This window comes from Metopolophium dirhodum, chromosome 1, assembly GCF_019925205.1.
Source record: "Metopolophium dirhodum isolate CAU chromosome 1, ASM1992520v1, whole genome shotgun sequence".
In the NCBI taxonomy this organism is placed as follows: domain Eukaryota; kingdom Metazoa; phylum Arthropoda; class Insecta; order Hemiptera; family Aphididae; genus Metopolophium; species Metopolophium dirhodum.
This window is the reverse complement of record NC_083560.1, coordinates 69,627,081-69,640,049: the sequence shown is the minus strand read 5'-3', so window position 1 is coordinate 69,640,049 and position 12,969 is coordinate 69,627,081. Positions and strand designations below refer to the sequence as shown.

Genomic DNA, 12,969 nt, shown 5'->3' with positions numbered 1-12,969 from the left:
CATGCCAAATCGATATTGAATTTAAAGCAAAGATCTTCTACTATACGTGACAATGCAACTCCTGTTAATCGACGCTCTGCTTTTGCGTTCTCAACATGAAACATCTCGTAAGCATTACAAAAAGTTGGTCAATTAATTGTAAATGTGATTTCCTCAAAAAATGAAATTATTAAATTACCGTTAATTGTAACAGAAAATTGTGTAAAAAAATCACTTTTGGGTCATTCGTGGTTAAATGAATTATTTCCAGAATGGAAAAATATTTTTAATTGTCATAAAATAAAATTAGAATGTAATTAAATAAATTGTAAGCAACTAGAAGGTATAAAACAAATCAATGAAAATCAAGTGAACGACATAGTGGGTGAAATTAAGTTGAAATTTCCAGGGGTAGTAAAAAAGTTGGTCAAGGAGGAAGAATGTATAAAAGATCATGAAGTAAATTTGGAAATCAGAGAAAATAGTGTACCGAAATTTTAAAGGGCGTACCAAGTGCTTTATGTATTAAAACCCGCAGTGGAAGAAGAACTGGTGAGATTAGAAAAGGAAGGGGTAATATCTCATGTGGTAACAAGTGAGTGGGCGTCTCCAATAAGTAATAGTTCCAAAAAAAAATAATAAAATATGAATTTGTGTCGATTTTAAAAATACGCTAACTTTTTACGTAAAAGTAGATCAATATCCATTACCAAGAATAGACGATGTATTTAATAATTTAACAGGACAATTTTTCACGGTAATCGATTTATCGGAAGCATATTTACAACTTCAGGTAGCATCGTCGAGACGTCATTTTTTGACTGTAAATACTCATAAAGGATTATATCAATTTAATAGACTTTGTTACGGTATAGCATCAGCTCCTAGTAAACTTCAAGCGGTAATGGAAAATATTTTAATTGGGCTAGAAAATATTAAGTGTATTTGGATTATAAGTGGAAAGTCCATCGATAATTGTAAAAATAAAGTTTAGTTGGTATTAAGTCGCTTGCAAGAGTGTAGGGTAAAAATAAATTTTGATAAATGTCAATTTTTCCGTTCAAGTGTTGTATTCTTAGGTCATATGATAGATAAGCACGGGGTTCGCCCAACGGATGATAAAATGGAAGTGATTTTAAACACTCCGCAACCAAAGGACACAAGTCAATTGAAATCATTCTTAGGTTTAGTTAATTATTATCAAGGTTATATTCCAATGTTATCTACTATTTTAGTTGCATTATATAATTTGACAAAAAAAAAATGTTAAGTGGATTTGGTCAAAAGAGTGCGAAGCAGCATTTAAAAAAGTGAAATCAGTATTAAAAGAAAGTCAGTTATTAGTTACTTATAACCCAGATTTGCCATAAATTTTGACGTGCGATAGCTCTAGTTATGGCGTAGGTGCAGTACTAAGTCATATAGTAGATAAGGAAGAAAGACCTATCGTGTTCGCTTCGAGTACATTATCGGCAGCTGAAAAAAAATAATTCTCAAATCGATCGTGAGGCATTAGCTATTATATTTGGAATAAAAAAATTTCATAAATATTTATTTGGTCAAAAGTTTATTTTAGTATCTGATCATTTGCCGTTAAAGACATTATTTAATCAAAACAAAAATATTCCAGTACATGCTTCGTCAAGACTTCAAAGATGAGCTATAATATTATCGGGTTATGATTATGAATTTAAATATAGAAAGGGGTCAAATATAAATAATGCTGATGCGCGATCGAGATTACCTATAGAGGGAAATATTGATGAAGATTTAGGTTCAATAATGTTGGTTGAACAGTTACCATTAACGTTTCACGAAATAGCAAAGGAAACAAGTGAAGACGCTGTTTTAAAAATAGTTTATGAACAGGTTAAGTCTGGTTGGGTTGACCATAAAAATTATAAAGACTAGTCAGAACCATATTTTCGTAAGAGGTCCGAGTTATCAATTGAAAAGAAATGTTTAATTATAGAAAATAGTATAGTTCCAAATATATTAAGAGGACGTTATATCCGCATGTGTTGTCTCCGTCTTACAAGTGCGTAACATGGCAAATTTTACGCTCAGCAAAATACGTGTATCTCCGTTAATTTAAAAATTAGAGTGAATTTACCTATTATAAAATCTAAAGGTAAGATTATTATCTAGGCAACCTCATGGGCTTTTTAGTATACTTTAATTTTAAGGTGAGTTATGAGTATTTTAAAATGTATATTACGATTTTAAAATACTCATAAATCACGTTAAAATTAAAATATAATAAAAAGCCCATGTGGTTGCCTAGATAATAATCTTACCTTTAGATTTTATAATAGGTAAATTCACTCTAATTTTTAAATTAACGGAGATACACGTATTTTGCTGAGCGTAAAATTTGCCATGTTACGCACTTGTTAGACGGAGACAATACATGCGGGTATAACGTCTTCTTAAGACAAGAAGTGTTAAATATTTTACATAAAAACCATCCAGGTATAGAGTACGATCAAAAATGTTAGCTCGATCTTATGTATGGTGGCCAAATATTGATAGTTGTATTCAGGGGTGGACTTACCATTTTCTCGCCCCTAGGCATTACAACACTAGTGCCCCGTACATAGGGGTGCTCCCATGTTTAATCTTTAATATTGTAATTGATGTTTTCATATAGGTAGCCAGGTAGGTACTGATTAAAGTGGTGAGCACTCTAGTCTCTATAATCGTAATCGATTAGCAGATTTCTGAGCAGTATGCACTATGAAGGAGACGGGCGACAGTGCCAGCGTCTGCCAATGTTTATTATTTTTTTTTTTTTTTTTTTATTAATGATAAGGCTTCAACAACTAAGGTTATTAGCCTGCAGAAGGTTATAACAATGAAAAATTATAAATATTTACAACTTATTGTTTAAATGTGTATAATAAAAAAATTTGTATATAGCTTCTGTGTTTTCTTCGCTGAGGGCAAGTCGGAGAGAAGATGAATTTTTGAATATTTTCCGAGCTACGGCGTATTTTGGACATCTAGTGACAATGTGGTCGATCGACAGGTCCACGTTGCATGCGTCACATTGTGGAGCAGGTTCCTTGGTGATGAGGAATGAGTGGGTGAGATGAGTGTGGCCTATTCTAGCGCGGGTTATAATGACCTCATCCCTTCTTTTGAGGTTACAGGAGAAGTTCCATTTTTTTATAGAGGGCTTGATATTTCTCAGTTTATTTGAAAGAGGGACGCTGGTCTATTTTGTTTGCCATGTGTCAGAGATTTTGGTGTTAATAATGTCGAGCAACTCTGAGGATGTAGTTAGGTTTATTTTTAAGGCATTATGAGGAAGTGTGGCTTCATTTGCGGATTTATCTGCTCTTTCATTGCCAGAAATGCCGACGTGAGAGGGGACCCACATGAAAGAGAAAGTTTTGTTAGAGATAGATATCAGTTTTTGGATGTGTTGTACTAGTTCATTCTTGGAGTATGGATTCGAGATAGATATTAAAGCACTCAGAGAGTCACCTATGATGGTGAAAGAATCCGAACTTGAGGAGGAGGCGATTTTCAGTGCTTCAAAGATGGCGTAAGTTTCTGCTGTGTAGATATTAGTGCTTGGAGGGAGAGAGAATTTATGATTTTCATGACCTATGATTGTTGCAAAGCCCACTCCATTAGAATTTTTGGATGCATCAGTGTATATGTGTGTGCTGCTGGAGTATTGTTGGGACATTATTTCCGAGAAGAGATTGCGGATGATAGTGCTGTCAGTGGAGTGTTTGCAGTAGTTGGTGAGTTGAGTGTTGATATTCGGAGACCACAGCCAAGGGGGCGACGGATGTTGTACTTTGCTCAATGTTTGAGTTTGAAGGCCGAGGTTATCACTGATAATTTTGAAATATTCAAAAATAGTTTTCCTGTTGTTGGCTGAGTTGTAGGAGAGAGGATTATGGAGTATCTTACTGGCTATATGATTGGGCATACTTTTGATTCTTGATATGAATTTAAGTATCTGGGTATGACGTCTAAGTTCAAGAGGCAGTTCACCAGCATTACACAAGATACTATCTACCGGGCTAGTCCTAAAAGCACCAGTTGCCAAACGTATACCTTGATTGTGTATAGGGTTAATGGTGTTGAGAGCATTACTTTTTGCGGAATTGTAGATTATAGCACCGTAGTCGATTACCGAGAGAATAAGAGACTTGTAGATTCTGAGAAGGCTTTTTGTCTCAGATCCCCATGTATTGTTTCCGAGTGTTTTTATAATTTTCATTCTTGATAAACAGTCTGCTTTGAGTTTTTTCAAGTGCGGGCGCCAGCTTAGTTTATCATCAAACGTGAGACCCAGAATTCGAATATTGCTGGTAAATGTCAGAGGGGTATTCATGAAAGTGATAAGAGGTAGAGGGTCTTTTCTCCTTTTATTGAAGATGATGCATTGAGTTTTAGAGGGAGAAAACGAAAAACCTGATTCTGTTGACCATTTGGTGAGGGCGTTCAGTGACAGTTGAAGGAAATGGGAGGTTGTTTCGATGTGAGACCCACTGCAGTAAATATTGCAATCGTCGGCGAAAAGAGTGTATTTCACGGGTTTAGGGAGACTCTTACAGATGTCATTTATGGCGACTAAGAAAAGAGTCACGCTAAGCGCAGATCCTTGAGGCAGTCCATTAACAATATCATGAGAGGAAGATAGGTGGTTATTGATTTTCACACAAAACTTACGATTGGCTAGAAAATTTTTTATAAATTCTAGGAGGTTTCCGTTGAGGTCCCAACTGTGAAGTAATGATAGCACTCTGTTTTTCCATACCGTATCATATGCTTTTTTTATGTCAAGGGCTATTGTAATAAGGTGCTGGTTGCTCCTAAAGGTGGAGCAGATATCTGTGTGTATTAAGGATAGCGCATCAAGTGTCGAGTGGTTACGTCTAAAGCCACATTGCTCTTTGGCGAGGTGGTTTTCTGATTCTAGGACCCAAATTAAACGTTTATTTATCATTTTTTCAAGGAGTTTGCTTAAAGTGCTAATCAGCGATATTGGTCTGTAATTTTCAATTTCAAATTTGGTTTTACCCGGTTTAGGGATGGGTATTACATTAGCGTTTCGCCATTGATTAGGAAAGAAACCTTTTGTCCATATGGTGTTGTATATATGAAGAAGTGTTTGAGTTCCTATTGCAGGTAAGTTTTTGAGGAAAATGTACGGTATATTGTCAGGCCCGGGGCTCTTGCTGGTGCAAGATTGTAGTGTTGAGGTAAATTCTGACATATCGAAGCAAAGGTTGTAGTGTACATTTGTTTGACTAAGTTCTGGAACCTTATTGTTGGCGTTTCTGTATGAAATGAAGTCGAGGTCGTAGTTTTCGTCGCTATTGTTCTTTTGAAAGAAATGTGCAAAAGATTCAGAGGCCTTGGGGGTAGAGACAATTTTATCTTGGTTGTAGTATAATATGTCAGGAATTGTTTTGAACTTGTTTCCTTTTAAGGAGTTGATTTTGTTCCATATTATTTTTGGTGGTGTTTTTTGATTTATGGTGGAAGTGAACTCTCGCCATGAAAGAGTTTTGCTATTCTTGGTAATAAAGCGAGATCTGGCTCTAGCATTTTTCAAGAGTATATGGTCTTGGGATGATTTGGTTTTTTTATAGCGGTTAAGTTTCTTTTTGTAATTTAGTATGGCCTCATGACAATCTTTATTCCACCAAGGAACATTTTTCTTTTTAGAAGAAAGGTTGGTTTTTAGTCCGATTGATTTATTGGCTGCTTCTATGATGATGTCCGTGAAAAGTTTAACTATTGAGTCAATTTCAGCCTGATTATCAGAACAATTGAAATCTATTGGATTGTTGATTAGGTCATGTTCAATTAATTCAGAGTAGAGTTCCCAGTTGGGGTTCTGGAGGTTCCAATGGGTACTTAATTGGGAGGGGGGAGAATGGTCAAGGAATTGGATTCCGATTGGCCAGTGGTCGCTGCTGTTATACGATGTTAGTACTTGCCATTCAAATAGTGATGCAGAATTTAAGTCTGTGATAGAAAGGTCGATTGCAGAGAAGGTTCCGTTGGCAATGTTGTGTCTGGTAGGCTCATTATTGTTGAGGAGAAAGAGGTTCTCGTCGTCGAGCAACTCTTCGACCACTTTTCCACGGTCGTCGGTGTGGGAGCATCCCCAGGAAATATTTCGGCTGTTAAAATCGCCTAAAAGTAAGAAGGGTTTGGGAAGTTGCCGTATGATATCTATGAGATTCTGTTTTGTGAATATCTTACTGTCAGGAATATAAATATTGCATATACATAAGTGTTTTTGGAATTTAACAAGTGTAGCAACTACTTCAAGATCAGAGATAATGGGGATGTTTTCGCTTTCAAGAGAATTACTAATGAAAGTAGCGACACCTCCGCTTGCCCTGTTGGCAACAGATCTGTTTTTAAAAAAGGCCGAGTAATTTTTGATGTGAGCAATATGTGTATTCTTGAGGTTGGTTTCTTGGAAGCAAAGAATTAGGGGTTGAAAGTTGTAGACAATACGGTTAATGTCAACTGAACGTTTGTAGAAGCCATTGATGTTCCATTGAATAAATGTGCTCATATTTAAGTAAGTATTATTTGCAAGCATATTAGTGATGTAGAAAATTGGAAATGTTTATATTGATTTGGTTTAATTATATGGGAGGAAGGGTCTTAAACAATAGGTTGGTTAAAATTTTTATTTTGGACTTCATTGCACGGTCTGTAATTAGAGGGTATATTTTTTCCGTTAATTCCAACATGTCCGAAATGTTGGAATTAATTTCGTTGCATAATGTGTATATATTAATATTAGGGTTTCTAATATTTTCCAAAAAGTATTTAAATTGGTCCAGGGTGATTGAGGTATTATCACTGTCGCTGAAGAAGGCGGCTGTAGGTTCAAGCGAGGTGTTGATTTTGTTGTCGTCGGTGGAGGTGAGAGAGTTGGATCTGGAGCGGCTGGTTTTGGCTTTTTTTTTTTCAGGTTGAATGAAAGGCATAGGGCTGCCTGGTGCTGTAGGGGAGGTGGGAGATTTCATTGTATTTGTGTCCGATAGAGGTCTTTTAGCTTGAGTGGTTATTGGTGTTTTCATTGTTACATGGAGTGTTTTGGTATTTGCTACGGGTTGGGATGAAGTTATAACATTGTTTTCCTGATTCCAGTCCATGGTACTTTGAGGTTGGGTTGTGTCTATTGAAGGTAATTCGGGAGGCTGAATATCTTCTAATTGTTCTGTAGTATGATCATCGATGGTTACAATAGGGCTGTTATGAAAGGTTTGTTTTTTACATGACGCAGAAGTGTGACCCACATCTTTGCATAGGAAACAAGTGATTCTGTCATCAGTAAAAAAAATTCTAAATGAGGTTTGGTTAAAGTTAATAACTAACGACCCGGGTAATTTGGTGATATCTTCTTGATTTATAAACATTTGGCGGCGGAAACTCAGGATATGTTCGTATCCCGCGATATTGATGCCGGCTTTTATATGGCTTAGTTGTGAGACTGGAGATATATTAATGTTTTTTAATGCGTTGAGAATTATTATGTTAGGTATGGATGGACACACATTTGATATCGTGATCTTTTTGGCTGGATTAATCAGTCTGCGAATAGGGATAGAGTGTTCGTTTATTAATATCGTTTTGGATTTTTCAAGAAGTGTATCGAGTACTTCTTTGCTTGAAAAAAAAATACAGAAACGATTGTTGGATATCCTTGAAGTGAATATTATGTCCCGAGGGGAGATAAGTTTTCCTATTGCAAGTATATATTCTATTTGTCTGATGCCGTCTATAGAGTTGAAAACAATTGCTTGTTCCCTGGATGGAGTTTTTTCGTTTGCCGTAATCGTAGCAAAACTGATAGGTGATTCTGAGCTGCATACTGAGTGGGGTTGGGCGTTGTCGTCGTTGGAAACGATAACGTTTTGTTTATCAGAAGTGGAGAGGTTATCGTGTTGATTAGCTGCAGCGGCAATTAAGAGAGCAGCGGTAGAGGCAGAGGTAGGAGTAGGGTGTGGGGGTGGCGGTAATGTATCAATATTATCTACAGAGACATTTGAGTTTGACTTGTTCGAGCTAAGATTTGTTTTTGAACTGCTTGATTTGGTGTAGGTGGGAATTTGTTTAATAGAGCTTGTGGGTATGTTTTTTACAGAAGGTGTTTTAGAGTGGGTGTTTGTGATATTTTTGTTTAATGTTTTAGTAAAAGGCGGTTTGCCTGTTGTATTTTTGTCGCTCATTACGGCGAGTGTTCCACGTCAGATAATAAAAATAATGATTATATTACCTGTACGTTGGTCGCCGGCATAATTAACGGAGTGCTATCGGAAGCTATAAAAGCGCACGGTCGCGGAAGATGTACACGTGCTGTTCGGTCGGAGGTCGAACACGTACTGTGTGTTTATTATTATTAATTACTTTATCAAGACATCTGATTTCCAGAATTAATTCCAGTATTCTAAGAATAAACTAGTTTGGTAGCCGCGCGTCCGCGCACATATATTGTGGTGCCGGGTACGGGGTAAGGCGGGTCGTTCCATTTAATATTAAATAATTGCTAGAACTGTGCACAGCCCACTTAGCTAGTAGAGTGGCTATATACCATGTACCCAGCGGCCCGAGGCAGTATGTCGAACCTTTAACGGTGGCGGAGCGCGCCGGTCGCAGGGTTAAACTCAAACAGCAAAGTTATTATAGCTTATAAATTAAAACGTTAGTGAAACGTGATTACGTGAGCCATTCTTCAGTTTCATGCAAGTTGTATACAAAAAAAGGTGGGTAAGTGGATGTCGCTCTGCTGTACAGTATGTTACAAGTAGGTCACTGTAATGGATGATGTTAAATTTGAATTCAATGATATAATATCATTGTATAAGAAAAGCGATTCTGAGCGAAAACGGTCCGTCAGCCTATGATATTACCAAGTATATTTGATGATATTATTGTGAACAAAGTCATTTATATATAACCAATTTACGTGAAATCTTGTTTTAAATTTTTAATCCTTAGCTACAAAAGTTGAACATTTTATAAATTTTTAACTACAAAATAATTATTAAATATTAAATTTGATAAAATTTGTCAAAATTTGAACTTTAAATGCTTATAAAAAAAATGTTTGCCTATATATTTTCAATATTTTTCAACTGCTATTGTAACAATATATCAGGAGCCTTATATTAAATTTTCACGCTTTTCTACGCAACAAATAAAATTTTAATGATATTTATGGAAAAAAATTAAACAGACAATGTCCCTAAACAGCTCAAAAAGTATCAAATTATTTTCAAAATTTTATCGTGTATAGAAATTGCTAATATAAACATTCAGTGAAATTTTCAAGTATCTACAGTCATACGTTTTTTAATTACAACCAAATAAGAAAATCGTTACACGAGAAATCAAGTGAATATCAAATGTTGTAAAAATATGAATTTCAAACGCTCATATAAATTTAATTTGATTTTCTTGTAGACATTTTTCTTTTGATAAAGGTAGACAAACTTATAGATAATCTTGTATTACATTTTTAAATCTGAGATTTAAAAAGAAAAATTTTTATGAATTCTCAACTCATAATAATTTGATAATTTTCGTGATTTTTCCGTATTTTGTGAAAATTTGAACTTTAAATGCTTATAAATAAAAACTGTGACTAAGGATTTTTAATTTTTTTCATCTGCCTTTGAAACAATAACCTAGGAGTCTTCTATTAATTTTTCAAGCTTTTTTACTCAACAGATAAAATTTTATTGATAGTTATAGAAAAAACACTAAAAAAATTGAAAACTGACAATGTCCGTAAACAGTTCAAAAAGAGTCAAAATATTTTAATTGTATGGTGTATAGAAAATGCTAATATAAACATTCAATCTAAATTTCATGTCCCTACAGTCATTTGTTTTAGAGTTACACCAAAAACCAAAATCGATTTTCTCAAAATAGATTTTGCGTAAAAATTCCCGTTTTTCCTTAATTTTTCTTTTGTTTTTCACGTCGTTTTTGAAAACTACTGGGAAATTTTTACTTTTGACCCCCCAAAGTACCAACTAGATTCACTTTCCTATCAGAAAAGTTACTGTTGAAGAAAATCCAAGCACTTTTACTGTCCTAAAAAGTAAAAGGTGATGACAGACACAAAAATATAAAAAAAAAATTAAAAAATTAAAAAAATTAAAAAAAACTAAAAAAAAAACACACATCATTGTAAAATCAATACATTCATCGTTCCACTCAGAATCTAAAAAATTAATAAAAATATAAATTTAGGTAAATATAATTATGAATTTATGAAAAACTAAAAAGTAAAAATTAACTAAAAAATTACGCCCTAGGCACGTGTCTTGGTGACCTATTGGTAAATCCACCCCTGGTTGTTTTGAAAAGTATATAAAATGCTGGTCATAATGTCAGTTTAATCAAAACGATAAAAGTAAAAATGATAAAATGTATGTCCCCTGGCCAAAGTCAGAAAAACCACGGCAGCGTATTCATATTGATTTTTTGGACATGAATAAAATTAAGTTATTAATTCTAGTAGATAGTGGAAGTAAATGGATTGAATGTTGGGCTTTAAATAATACAACAGCAACAATGGTAATCAGAGTTTTAAGCCGTTGTTTTTGTACCTTTGGATCGCTTGAAATACTTGTGTGCGATAACGGACCGCCGTTCGGTTCAAAAGAATTAAAAACATACTGTAATAATAATTGTATAAGGTTATTACATTCTCCACCGTATAATCCAGAGTCAAATGGTTTGGCGGAGAGAGGGGTACAGACTATAAAGAAGATATTAATTAAGTCACTGTGTAATGAGAGAGAGATAACGAGAATGCAAACGAAAATAGACGATGTATTATTGTCTTATCGAAATACACCGACAGCTGACCCAGGTTGTTGTCCAGCAGAAATAATGTTAAATTTTAAGCCGAAAACACAATTAACAGTATTAAAACCAAAAATAGGGAGGAAGATTGTTTTAGAGCACTCAATTGGAAAATCGGAACATTCTGAAATGAATGAAAAAGTGTTAGTAAAAAAAACCCACAAGCAAAAGGTCAAAATTGGTTACCAGGTAAAATTATGAAAGTACTGAGTGGATGTAGATATTTAGTGATGATAAATGGAAGTGTGAAAATGGTGCATATAAATAAATTAAAATCTAGCATGTTGAGCGAGGGAATACATCAGAGTGAATAATAAAAAAAAAATGTATTAGTTATTATTTTTATATTATTATTATTTATTATATAATTATGTAATTATTATATGTACAATTATAATATGTTTGTTCAGTATAATAAGAATGTATAAAATTTTATTATATTAATCTTATTATTATTATATTATTATTTTTAAGGAGGAATAATGTTATGAATGTTACCTAATTAATATATAATATTATGTAATCGGTATCGGCGTATAGCGCGATAGCCTTTTTGGAACACAATAAACAGTCTTAATTGGTTCGTACACGCTGACAGTTGTTTTAGTTGATTGCGCACTCCGCGTACATGTTTGTTAATATAAGTTCAAACATAACACTATTAATAATGCATCTGCTGTGCTTGAGCCACACACATCGAAAAATACAAGTGTTTCTGCTCAAGTAAATTCAAACCCGGAATGTTCTACGTCAATAAATACGGTACCTACATTAACTATTAATTATACGCCAAATGATTGTGAGTCATATCCAGATTTAGGATTTTATATTAATAAATCAAATTTATCAGATGAGCTTAAATATAAATTACTAACAAAACCATATGTTCCTTCTGATAATTATGATTTTAAGAATGACAGTATTGCACAAAAAAGGAATTTTAAAATAGAATGGCTTAAACAATATCGATGGTTAGTTTATTCTAGACATTTAAAAGGCGGCTTATGCAAACATTGTGTGGTTTTTCGTCCTGTCGTTAAAAGAGGATTATTAGGAGCGTTTATTGTTAGTGAATTTACCAAGTATAAAGATTTTCATTTTCACGCAAAAAAACATATGCAATCTGAATGGCATAGAGATTCGGTTTCTCAATCAACAGATTTTAAATAAAAAGTGTTATACATCAATTAAATACTGCTAAACACTCACAAATTGAACAAAATAGAAAAAAGCTAGTCCCGATTTTTCATCAATAATATTTTGTGCGACACATGATTTAGAAATTAGAGGCAATTTGAGCTGTAGTGGAAATTTTCATGATCTTTTAAAATTTCGTGTTGAATTTGGGGATAGGTTTGTGTCTGAGCATTTATTAACATGTCATAGTAAAGCTAAATATACCCCACATCGCATTCAATATGAATTAATTTTATTATGTGAAAATGTATTATCTGATAAAATTGTTCGAGAAGTAAATAGTATCTTAACTTTTTCACTGTTAGCCGACGAAACTTCCGATATTGCTGGCATTGAACAACTTTCGATTGGTGTTCTTTATGTTGATAGTTCAAAAACTATAAGAGAAGAATTCATAGGATTTAGTGCACTACAAACATTAGATGCAGTTGGTATACCTACTTCTATTTTGACTTCTGTTGAAAAATACGGTTTGAATATGAATTAACTTGTTGGCTTGGGTTTTGACGGGTGTTCAGTAATGGCTGGAAAGGAAAACGGAGTTCAGAAAATAATTTGTGATAAATATTCTAAAGCAACCTTTTTTCACTGTGCTTCGCATAGACTTAATCTGGTTGTAAATGATTTGAATGCGGTGACAGAAATACAAAATACTGTAGGAGTAATTAAAGAGGTTATTAATTTTTTTCGTGTAAGTATACTTCGTCGAAAATTGGTTACAAATATACCACTTTTGTGTGATACTCGTTGGTCTGAAAAATATAAATCTATTCGCATTTTTGCTGAAAACTTTATTAATATTAAATCAGTTTTAGAAAAACTGTCTCATAATAATGACTCAGATTTTAAAGTTAACACCACTACTCACACAAAAGCACACCAACTATCATGTGTGACATCAACATCACAATTTATTATATC

The 12,969-nt window shown here is 33.9% G+C and overlaps 1 protein-coding gene and 1 pseudogene across 1 annotated transcript; one reads left to right on the top strand and one right to left on the bottom strand.

The window, feature by feature from the left end:
• The first annotated feature begins 433 nt into the window (after positions 1-433).
• Positions 434-1,890, top strand: LOC132941125 (uncharacterized protein K02A2.6-like). Its single transcript, XM_061009038.1, has 5 exons — positions 434-438; positions 483-574; positions 675-972; positions 1,045-1,184; positions 1,730-1,890. The coding sequence occupies exons 1-5, from the start codon at positions 434-436 to the stop codon at positions 1,888-1,890; spliced, it is 696 nt and encodes a 231-aa protein (XP_060865021.1).
• A 911-nt stretch (positions 1,891-2,801) lies between these two features.
• Positions 2,802-3,941, bottom strand: LOC132940180 (uncharacterized; annotated as a pseudogene).
• Positions 3,942-12,969: the final 9,028 nt, after the last annotated feature.

Bases quoted from the DNA above. Each gene is read 5' to 3' on its own strand.
- LOC132941125 (XM_061009038.1), top strand. The intron at 575-674 runs GTGAGTGGGCGT...ACGTAAAAGTAG, and splicing joins AATATCTCATGTGGTAACAA to ATCAATATCCATTACCAAGA. The intron at 1,185-1,729 runs GTTATATTCCAA...GATTACCTATAG, and splicing joins TTTAGTTAATTATTATCAAG to AGGGAAATATTGATGAAGAT.